This window comes from Herpailurus yagouaroundi, unplaced genomic scaffold (genome assembly GCF_014898765.1).
Source record: "Herpailurus yagouaroundi ecotype Mexico unplaced genomic scaffold, PumYag 29, whole genome shotgun sequence".
NCBI classification, from domain to species: domain Eukaryota; kingdom Metazoa; phylum Chordata; class Mammalia; order Carnivora; family Felidae; genus Herpailurus; species Herpailurus yagouaroundi.
In genome coordinates this window covers 115,852,590-115,865,051 of record NW_024412377.1, presented here as the reverse complement: position 1 = coordinate 115,865,051, position 12,462 = coordinate 115,852,590, and the positions used below count along the sequence as shown (strand labels likewise).

General features: G+C 34.0%; 1 protein-coding gene across 7 annotated transcripts in view; it reads right to left on the bottom strand.

Moving 5' to 3' along the window:
* IL6ST (interleukin 6 cytokine family signal transducer) overlaps nt 1-12,462 on the bottom strand; it is a 56,949-nt gene that overhangs the window by 20,232 nt on the left and 24,255 nt on the right. For 6 of the 7 annotated variants that reach the window (XM_040453019.1, XM_040452976.1, XM_040452984.1 and 3 more), the window contains 5 exons: nt 10,631-10,936; nt 9,644-9,764; nt 2,748-2,914; nt 2,061-2,215; nt 178-337 (listed from right to left, as the gene is read on the bottom strand). In XM_040453019.1, the coding sequence (XP_040308953.1) occupies nt 178-337; nt 2,061-2,215; nt 2,748-2,914; nt 9,644-9,764; nt 10,631-10,936 (909 nt within the window). Of the gene's footprint in view, nt 1-177; nt 338-2,060; nt 2,216-2,747; nt 2,915-9,643; nt 9,765-10,630; nt 10,937-12,462 lie in introns of those variants that run through there. The other variant, XM_040453027.1, reaches the window with a different exon arrangement.

Here is a 12,462-nt window from a genome sequence, read left to right as displayed (position 1 = left end):
ATACAATCAATAATGCACATTTTATATCTTTATGTCCTTAAAAATAAAAGTGTAAAATACAAGTTTGAACAGAATGATCACAAAGTAAGAAGCAATGAGGTTTATACTATTAAGACCTGACACAAGTCATATCCATAATTCCAAACCTTTGCTTCTTCATGGATCTTAATTACTTACTGTCTTCATATGTGATCCCACTGGCTTCTTCACTCCAGTCACTCCAGAATCCTTTACCATCTTCCTTCATACAACGAATCCTAAACACATATTCTGTGAAAGGCTTAAGATCCTGGACAGTGAAAGAAGTTCTACTGGATGCTGTATCTTCAGGAGGAATCTGAAATCAAAGCAAACCAACCAACAAAAAAACCCCATGGAATTTATTATAAGTGTCCTAAATTCCATTAAGATCTTAGAAATTGATTTAATAAAAGAGAACTAACAAACAAACGCTGGAAAGAAATAAATGCAAGTCAAAAAGCAGTCAGAGTCAGTAAGTTAACAGATTTGGGAAGTATGGAACTATCTATTATTAATCCTTCCTTCCTTTTCTTGATTTTTATATCTTCCTTCCATGAAGCCTGTAACACATAGGGTCTCAGCAGGAAAGAGATGGCGTATTCCAATTAGACTTTAATTCAAGAAGGGTTTACTAAAGGAAATATGGGTAGAGTGTAGGGAAAACTTAGGCAGTGGTCAGTACTCTGGGGCTTGTCACTGTTACCACCCCTAGCCCCAAAGGGACGAGGGGAAGTAGCAGAAACTGGGAGAGGAGGGTGAGACAGGGTTAACTTGACAGGACCAGTGACCTTAGGCTGAGAGACAGCAGCTCCAGGGAGGAAGCAGGGAAAATAAATATGCTCACTTCACTTCTCTCCTCTCTTGTGCTAGGCCCTCTTCCCCCTCCTCCCATTAATCACATTCACTAGGAAACCAGAGACAATGTGAACCCACAGATGAAATTCATACAGGTCAGCATTCCAAGACAAAGAGTAGGGTAGAGAAGAACAGAGTGTAACTCTGGATAGGCAAAATGAAGCCCAATCAAGAAAAATAAAAACTATCATTGCATATAAACTTGGTTTTCAGGAAACGAGAGAATAAAGATAAATGATTCTTTCTACTACTGTGGGATTCCAATATTGAATACAAAAATAGGGGCCTTTTTTTCTATCAGTGAATTAAGATTCTATGTTATTAAAAATATTTTGAAGTTTAGGTATGTATCCTCTCTGTACAACATGAAGCATTAATCCATTTTTGTTTGTTGCTTTTTCTGGTTTTATTTTGAGCCCTTTAAGTGGAATGGAGAGAAGTAGTAAGGTCATGGGCTCAAATCCCTTATGAACTCATTACTGCAATAAGAGAAAGCAAAAGCATACTGTTAGTGATAAATGAAATTACAACAAAGAATATTATGGGGAACACAAAGCTATGGTGACAGACATCCTTTTAAAAAGTTCTAAGTACTTCTTTTGGTGATAGCATCATCTCTGGGTACACTATTCTTTTCCTTTTCAGGCTTAGAAGTTCCCCAATATTCCTTCCTCTACTAAGAGGTTGACAAGCTTTCTAAAAAGGACTAGATAGTAAATATTTTAGGTTGTGGGCCAGATACTCTCTGTTCCAACTCAACTCGTCCACTGTGGCACAAAGTAGCCAAAGACAATATTAAAAAAAATGAGTGTGGCTTTGTTTATAAGAACAGATGGCAGGATGAAATTGGCCTCCAGATTTAGTTAAACCCTGCTCTCTACCTTTGCTATATAATCTCTTCATATACTCCCCCACTTAATTCTTATTTTTTGTGTTCCTTTCACCTCCCACCAAAAATACTATTTCTTGCCACCCTACATCCCTTCCATACTTCATTTAAGGGCTACTGTACTCAGCAAGACTATATTTTCTATCCGAATGTCTTCCTGTTTGCCCTTGCATGAAATACAGATCAAGAAGAGGTGTGAAACAAAATATTACATATGTTCACAACCTTAGTATATTGAGACTTTTAGGTTAGAGGGTTCTAAGACTATCTGCATAAACAGTAACTTGCAAGTTACCTGGCTCCAGGTTGAGGCATCTCTGGTCCTATATTGAATGTTATATTTCAGTCTTATAAAACTCTGAATACTTGAGTTGATCCATGTCAATTTTAAGATACTAGACAGTTCCTCTGAGTTGCTGACTGATAAATTATGTGGTGGATTGGGCTTCACTGAAGAATAAAATAAATCCGAATTTTTATCATTTTTACAACTTCTTATACAGACTCAAAATATACTTCTTATATTTCACTATATTGATTTACTCATACCATATGAACTAATTTTTCTGAAAACAGTACTTATGTCATATTATTATAATGAAAAGATAACGTTTCTGAAGAAATTTTAGTTTTCTTTGTCAATTTATTATGCTTGTTAATTTTTTCAGGTTCCAATATCAAAAGACAAATATTTATAGGCAAAGAAAAACACAATAAAAATGGACCCCACGTACCATGATTACTATGCTATAAATACTGTTTGGTAACTGCACAAATACCAGCAGATAGCATTCAAAATAAAAACTGCTATGAGTGCAGTTGGATTATGGATATTTTTCTTTTTCCAAATTATTTTTAATGTTGATAAAATGAATTTGTAAAAGTCACTAAAATAATAAGTGGTTGTTTCTACATTAAAATTGAAAAACTAATTAATAAGCCATTAAATCTAATAAATTCTCAAATTCAGTGTTATAACTACCTTTATCTACAGGATCAAAATTTATATGATCTGATGTAACCTTCCCAAGGGCATTCTCTGCTTCTACCCAGACTTCAATGTTGACAAAATACACAGGAGAATAATCAACAGTGCATGAGGTGGGGGTGTCACGTTTTGTTTTACAATCAGCAAACTTCTCCGTTGCCCTAAATACAAAAATGGAAGAACCGGTCATTAAAAATAGATTTCAAAACATTAGAGTGAAAAATGTTATTTGATGAGACCCAGATTATTACTGCTTAAAATAAATGAATTATAAGTATGAAATAAATTGTTGATCATTAAAAACAAATTTTCTCTAAAACTTGAGTTTGATTTATACCTTACAACACAAAATTATTTTCAGATTTTTACTCCAAGGACATTACATTTATAATACCATGCTCTATCTTCAGTGACCTGTCTCTAAAAATCTATTTCTTGTAATCTTACTACCGTTTCTTTCCATTTCTGAAACAGGATCCTTACTGTACCTGTGATGTCTTTCTTCAAGCACAGTATGCCTTTTCTAAGCACAATATGTTATGAGGTGACAGGAAGATAGGGATAAGAATTTCTGTCACCCCAGAAAATTCCCTTAGCCTCTTTACGGTCAAACCCAGGCAACCACTTCCTAATTTTTATCACCAAAGTTTAAATGATACTATAATATTTACTCACCTATGTTTAAGTTATACATCAATTAAACACACACACACACACACACACACACACACACACACACACACACACTTTTTTTTTTTTTAAATAGAAGGGTAAGTGAAATCCAAAACAAAACAGGTAACTTCTATGAATTACTGAGGTATACCTCCAACAGGATACTGTATATTATGTCAGTTAAAAAAATTCCTAAAAATCAAAAGCAAAATGAAATACATGAACTATGATGTTGAGTTGGTGCTATAACACAGAGAAAATTATTTTAAGTAACTTTAAGACAGCAATTTAACTATATCCTTAATGAAAGAAAAATAATCTTATAATGCTTAGTATTCCTATTGTTGATGCTGATATTGGCATTGTTATTCTGCAGCTCTTGTGTTTACTGTGAGTTAAAGCAAATGAATAATTACATTGGTGTTGTTGGAAACTAAGGTTTTCAGCAGCGAAGAAAGGAGATGTAGATGTCAGATGAATGAAATTAAGTAAAAACAGTCCAGATTTTAAATCGGAAACATTGGTATTAGTTCATGATGTATTTTACCTTAAAGACACTTCCCAGTTCTTTCTGCCAAAAAAGCCAAGAAACAACAACCCAGTACCAGTAAGTTCCCCTAGCACCCAGACTGTAGTCCCGAAATGGTATTTCCCACTAAATGGAAACATGGCTACTTGGGAAATGGCTGATTCTAGGTCTGAGGCACGACATATGAACTTAGAAAATGAACTTGGAAAATCACATCATATCAGAAATGAAGAAAGCTGTCAAAGACTAATGAGTAAAGTCAAAGGAAGAGCCAACCTGAGGAAGTTCCTCTGAACCAAAATGGGACAATGTGAGTACCAAGAAAAATGGTAATGGACCGAAACACATCAAATATATTTAAATATGAATTCATAATGAAGGGATAAACCCTTCATTATTTACCTTTGGAGGATGCCAGGGAACTAAGTCATCATAAAACTAGTTGTAAAGGGAAAAATACCAATACCATTTTCCTTCTAAGAACTGTGTACCTAAGGGTAACCAATGATTGATCAAAGGAAGTTTTGAGTATATCCACTTTAAAAAAAAGATGGAATACCACTATTTTGTACCTCATGTACAAATAATGATCACTGATGATGGCTCAAACCTTTAAGTGAAACACTAATGGGAAGCAACACGGTTTAATTCCCAAAACATCCTGCTGAGTCATAAAAACCATTCACAGAAGAGTACATACTGTATGATTACATGACATTCAGAACAAGCAAAAATCTACAGTGAAGAAAATCTGACAGGTAGCTGCCCTGTGGGATGGGGTGAGACAGGGTGGTGGCTAGGACTGACTGGGAAGGAGCATAAGTGAACTTTCTGGGGGTATGATTATGTTTTAAATCTTGATATGAGTCTGAGTTACATAGCTGTATGTAGTAGCCAAAACTCACTGACTAATAATAAAGAATGTATTTTTAAGATGCACATAAATTTTATGAAAACACAAAAGCTATGGGTGACTGTCTAGTTAATTACATTTAATTAATGATGTAAACACTGAAGCGTGTAAGGGTGAAGTATACTAATTTCTGCAACTCACTTTGAAATGCATTAAAAAAGGTGAAAAGAAGGATGCATAGATACACATCTGTGTGATAAAACAAATACAGTAAAATGCTAATTGCAGGATTTAGGTGATGGGTCTGTATAAATGTTCACTGCAAAGTTCTTCCAGCTTTGATAAAAACTGCTGTCAAGAACAGTTTGTTTATAATCAATTTTTACTTGTGTCTGCAGAGTGTGTCAGTCATGTCAAAGCCAGGTCCAGTACACAAAACCTGTCTTTGAAAAAAAAAAAAAAAAAAAAAAAAGAAAAAGAAAAAAAGAATGGGAAATTGTATAATCAATGGATTGAGCTGACAACACACCTGAAACCACTGTTCAATCTTGGTATCAGAAAAGCAAAAATCCTCAACCAAAACATCTGTTAGATCTAATCAAGGAATTCAGTAAAGTTGTAGGATTCAAAATTAAAATACAAAAATCAGTAGCGGTATTTTTACACTTACAAAGAATTTTCTGAAAAAGAAATAAATTTACCCCATTTACAATAGCATCAAAAAAATAAAATAGAAATAAATTTAACTAGGGAGGTGAAAGATCTCTACTCTGAAAACTACAAGATACTAATGAAAGAAATCAAAGAAGACACAATAAGAAAGGTATTCTGTGTTTATGAATTCAAAGAATATTGTTAAAATGTTACCACTACCAAAAGCCATCTGTAGATTCAACGCAATCGTTATCAAAATTCCAATGGCTTTTTTCTTTATACAAAAGTAGAGGAAAACACTCCTAAAATTTATGTGGAAACAGAAAAGACTTTGAATAGTCAAAGAAATCGACTTTTTTTTTCAAGTAAGTCTCAATTTTAATAAGATCCTCTACATACACATATGCTACTGAAAACTGAACTACCACAAAAAGTTTTTATTGTAATTCCAATTTTTGAAAACCAGAAAATCTAGCCTATGCACCCTGCCCTAATTATAATTATGCTCTAGCCAAACCACCCAATATTCTCTATATATTCCTCCTGTGCAAGTTACTTGGCTTCCAATTTGATGTTAGGTTTTCTTTTTTTTTTTTTTTTTCTTTAAATGTTTTTATTTTTGAGAGAGTGTGTGTGAGCAGGGGAAGGGCACACACACACGCGCGCGCACACACACACAATCCGAAGCAGCTCCCAGCTGCCAGCACAGAGTCCTATTCTAGAAAGCTCTAGTCTGATTCCGAACCCAAATGAGCCACCCCGGAGCCCCATGTTAGATTAACCTATCTTAATGACTTCAGGCTTCTCAAACACATAAGCAACACTCAAAACCTATTAGTGCTTCCTTGGGTCATATCAAAAAGTGAAACTAAAGTATATTTAAGTCATTCAAATGCAAACTACAGGATTCCTCTCAAATTACAGGTATCAAGGTAGAAAAGACAAGACAGAGCTAATATCATAGATTGTCAAAATCAACTAATTATGCTAACTAATACTTGAGTAGGAAGCCAAGAATACCTGACAGAGAAGACCCTCTTCACAATAAATAGTGCTGGAATAACTGGATATTCACATACAAAAGAATGAAATTATACCCTTATCCTATACCATTCACAAAAATTAACTCAAAAAATTGAAGATTTAAATGTATGACCTCAAACCATGAAACTCTTAAAAGAAAACACAAGAATGAAGCTGCCTGACATGGATCTTGGAAAAGATTTTTTTGGATACGACACTCAAAGCCCAAGCAAAAATAAAAAATAGGTAGGCGGAACTACATAAACTAAAAATCTTCTGCACAGAAACCATCAACAGAGTGAAAAGACAACCTAAAGAACAGGAAAAAAATATGTGGAAACCACAGATCTGATAAGGGGTTAATATTCTTAATATATAAAGAACTCATCCAACTCAACAGCAAAAAACCAAATAACCCAAATAAAAAATTGACAAAAGACCTGACTAGATTTTTCTCAAAACATGATAAATGGAAGGGCGGCAGGTACATGAAAAGATGCTCAACATCACTTGTTATGAGAAGAATTTTAACTAAAACCATAATAAGATATCACCACATACCTATTAGAAGGGCCATCTTCAAAAAGGTAAGAGATAATAAATGCTGGCCTGCATGTGGAGAAAAGGGAACTCATATGCACTGTTCGTGAAACTGAAAATTGCTACAGCCACTATGAAAAACATTATGTAGGATCCTAAAAAAATTAAAAATAAAACTACCACACATGATCCAGCAATTTCACTTCTGGGAATACATCCAAATGAATAAAAACTGCTAACTTGAAAAGATATCTGCACACCCTGTTCACAGCAGCATTATTTGTAACAGCCAAAGTATGGAAACAACGTACGGGTCCATCAATGGATGAATGGATAAAGAAAGTGTGGTTTATATACACAATGGAATATTATTCAGCCATGAAAAACAAGGATCCCACTGATACATCATTTTCTTTCCTTTATTCACAATGCAACTCAAATTTTAAAGTTTTTTTCTGGATGCAATAAAAGGGAAAAATCAGCAATTTTCAAAAACTTTTGTAACCACAAATAACATATAATTTGCATACTATCCAAGACATTTACAATCTAAATTAGATGACAAATAACAAACCCAAGCAAAAAGTATGGACATGGACATAATAAAAGACTGGTGACTAAAAAATTAATCTTTTCCTTGGTTGTGACAACAGGGATAGACCTTGAAGGCATTATGCTAAGTGACATAAGAGAAAGAAAAATACTTATTATTTCACTTATTTGTGGAATCTAAAACAAACAAACAACAAGATAAAACTCACCCAAAAAAGAGATCAAATCTGTGGTTACCAAAGGCGGTGGGAGGAGCGAGGGGAAATTGGAGGAAGGTAGTCAAAAGGTACAAACTTCTAGTTTTAAGATACTAAGTACTAGGGATATAATGTACAACATGACCATAGCCAACACTACTGTATGATACACAAGGAAGATGTTGAATAAATCTTATAAGTTACCACAAGGAGAAATTTTTTTTCCTCTTTAAAAAAATTATACCAATATGAAAAGTTGGATGTTAGATAAACCTATTGTGGTAATCATTTCACAGTACATGTAAATCAAACCACCACGCTATGCGCCTTAAACTTACACAGTGATGTGTATCAATTATTTCACAATAGGACTGGAAAAGATAAAAATGACTGTCAGAAATAGTAGACATAAATTGTCTAACTGCTTATTACTCCAGTTTAAATCAAGATAAAAGGTGGTGTGTACCTTTAGGAAAAAAAACAAAGAGGAAAAAGAGAAAAAGAGTCAAACACTATGTGGTGGTTCCTGACTGGAGGTATACACCACCCTTACAAATTACTTTTGAAAAAAAAAAAAAAAGAAAGAAAAAGATACCACACACAAATCTGACTGTCTAGATGTAACAGCAATTTTTAGGATGGCACAAAGGAACATGTTAAACAATGTGTAACTGCAACTTTAACAACTGAATTGCAAAGAAGAAGAAAGAAGAGAAAACCAGGTGGAACCTATGGTAAAGACAAACTTATAAAATGTTATTAATTTGCAATGCATAGAGATTATTTAGATTGTGATTTGAACACATGTAAAAATATATACGTATATTCATGACAGAGCACAGGTGATACAGTCAATGATAATGTCATAGTGTATGACAGATGGTAGCTATGCTTATGGTGAGCACTGCACAAGGTATACAGAATTTGAATCACTATACTGTACAGCTCAAACTATTTTAAAACTGTGTCAACTATACTAAAAAAATATTAAAAAGATGTATATACTTATATATCATGAGACATGATACTAACTGAAAATGCAATGATATACTGAAGTATTTTCAATTCTATTGCAGTATAATAATGGTATGTAGTTATGGGTACTTTAAAAAAAAAAAGTTTACTCAGTTTTGAGAGACAGAGCATGAACAGGGGAAAGGGAGAAAGGGAGAGGGAGACACAGAATTGGAAGCAGGCTCCAGGCTCTGAGCTGTCAGTGCAGAGCCCAACACGGGGCTCAAACTCATGAACAGTGAGATCATAACCTGAGCTGAAGTTGGCTGCTTAAACTGACTGGGCTACCCAGGTGCCCCGGTAGTTATGGGTCTTAAAAAAGGGTCCTTATCTTTTAGAGATATGTACTGAAATATTTATGGATGAGATGATATGATGTCTGAGATTTTAAGATAATCTGGGGTGGGATATATATAAGATTGGTTATGAGGTGATCATTACTAAAGCTGGATGATAAACACAATGGAGATTTATTATACTATTCTTTCCACTTTTAAATGTTTCAGATGTTCTAAAATAAAAGTTTAAACAAATGTCTAAAAATCTGAGACACCTGGGTGGCTCAGTGGGTTAAGTGTCCGACTCTTGACTTTGGCTCAGGTGAGAAGTTCGAGTCTCACATAGGGCTCTATGCTGACAATATAAAGCCTGCTTGGCTCTCCCTCTTTCTCTGCCCCTTCCCTGCTTGTGCTCTCGCTTGCTGACTCTCAAAACAAACAAACAAATAAACAAACAAGCATTAAAATGAAAAAATGTTTAGAATTTTGCATTTAATATTTCTACTTGAAGAAATAAAAACTCCAGCACAAATGACTAGTTTACTAAATTTAACATACAAAAAACAAGAACAACTTGCCATTCAGATTTTAAAGTGAAGTTTGTTTCCAGGTATGTTTCCCTTCCAGGATCCCATTGACACATCATTTTCTTTCCTTCATTTACAATGCAACTCAAGTTTTTAGGTTTTTCTGGAGGCACTAATAGGGAAAAATCAGCAAATTTCAAAAAGCTTTTTGACCAGAAATAACATACAATTTATATACTACCCAAGATATTTAAAACCTAAAGGAGATGATAAATTAACAAACCTAAGCAAAAAGTATAGAAGACTGATGACTAAAAAACGAATCTTTTCTATTTGCACTCATACTTTTTAGATTAAATAATACATATTTTCTATAATAACTGTCATAACTCATGTTTCAAATTAATTGTCTACACAAAATCAATTTTCATTTATAACTGGATATCCATATTAACTGATTTCTCCATGAAGTTTATTTTAATAATACTGCATATGTTATTAAAGGCAATTAAATGGAAACAAAAATAATTATATTTCTCTTCCTATTACTTTCCAAAACTCTGCTGGAGGAAAAGCAAATCCCAAAATTATGGTTTTGGGTATCCATAAATTTGATAATCCACTCTTGGGTCACACTAAGTTTATTTACCCTGACATAGGACTTTCTCCAGTATTTCTTCACTTTCGCCAGTTAGTTGCTTTATATGTGCATCTTCTCGGCAATTAAGGGATACTGAAAGTTACTATGACTACATTCATAAACTTCAACAATGTTTTGTGGGTCTCATGTCAAAACATTTTTTTAGAAAACTGATGGATACCTGACTTTCATAAAAGAGAAAACTTATGTTACTCTTCAGTCTTTTTGTATATTATTAATGCAAATATAGTTCCGCTTCAAAACTTATTTTTTTTAATTAATTATGTCCAAAAGTCACTAAGCCAACAGACTGCCACATTTCATAAAATCCAACAGACATTACAAATGTAATTCAACAGTCATAACAAAGTCTGAAATAAGGGAAAAACAAAACTTACAGCCTGAAATTATTCTGATTCCATAAACATTCTGATCAATCTGTCCAAATGTACGAATGTTGCAAGTGAGTTGAATATTTAATAAAGATATATCTGTAAATGTGACACTAGATGCTGTTCTGTTTATGATGGTATATTGTTCTTTAGGAACAGTAACATGGTTTGTTTTCCAGAAAATGTAATTAGCATTTACATGAAAATAATCCATGCATTTTTCCTTTAGCACACAAACTGCAGTGAAATTAGAACCAAGTTGTACAACTGGAGATTCAGGTTTGATATGACCACATGGCTCTAGAAGTTCACCTGAAAAGGAACAACAGAAAATATAAAAATGGACTGAATTATTCTGGTACAAAATGGTATTTTATATCAAAGCAGTCCCTCAATATTGAATAAATTATCTCTAAAGACAGGAAAAAAGGAACACACAGTAAAAAAAAACAAAAAACAAAACATGGCCAGAATTCAATGCCTAAATTTGTAAAGAAATACACAAATTATAAGGCTAATGAAAAGAAAAATGTATGTAAGCTTCAGCCCTTTTGATAGTTATTCCAACTTTACTTTAGGAAACACAGACTGCCTGCACCATGATTCAGACTTATTCCACCACCAATCCTGTTCCTTGATTCAGACCCAAGGTCTAAATTAAACCCTCCAGAAAAGAGGCAGTGGTAGGTTCTGCTCTCCAGTCCTGAATGGTGTTGGGCGGGTAGATGGGGGCAGGGAAGATAGTATGCATGTTCATTTAACAAAATTCAGACAACAAAGTAAACAGCAAGGGAACAAAAAAACCATGGAGACTAAAACAAGATGACCAAATATATGTTTTAGCAGTAAGTATATGGGATAAAATCCCATATTAAAAAACAAAAAAATCAGACTGCATGAAAAAATAACTATACCACAACTATATGCTTTAACTATACTCCATTCCATGCGGATGACAACTAAATCCCTATCTCCAGCTATAACTTCCTACTGTTTTCAATAGCTTGAAATACATACCCATGTGAGATTTTCTGTAAGTACTCTAAGGTGAACATATCTAAAGATATATGTACCACAGTTCCCTTTAAACTTATTATTTCTCTATCTCTGCTCAGAGCACCATGTGCATCCAGTGATCTAGGCCAGATACCCTGCAGTCACCTTCAATGTCTCTAATTAGATTCCTCCAACTTCCAACTTAACAACACTGCATTGAGTCTTGTTGGTTCCAGATTCTTAGTATGTTTATCAACCACTTTCTTACCAGCCCTATTTTGTCTGCTGAAGCTCAGGCCATTACACCACAGCCTGACCTCCTTCCAGTTTATCCTGCATACTACTACCCGAGTTACTATTCAAAATGATCATGCTATTTCCCTATTTTAAATTATTTAATGGTTTCCTGCTACCATCAACATAAAATTCCCAACTACTTGGCATGATTCTAGCCTCACTGCCTAGAAATGTAAGGCAGCTTTCCCTAGAAAATCCCATTTGCCAATGGGTTCTTGGGTGGTTACCTATCCTAACTGAGCTTCAGTTTTTTTCACTTGGAAAATGAAGTTACTAAACAAGTGTTTCTGAGATTAAAAATTACTTATGTAAAACATTTATCTCAATGCCTGATATTCAACAGTCCACCAATAAATGGCAGCCTATCATCATTATTATTAATCTCCAGAGACAATCAAGTCACACTGATAGGGTCTGGAAGGTTCTCTCAAAGTCATCAGGAAGAATTAAAAACAGTTTTTTGCAGTCAAAACTGTACTCCAAAATGGAATCCTGGACTCTCATAAAGCCTAAAATGCCCAGAGTAGGAATGTGTATTTCTTTGT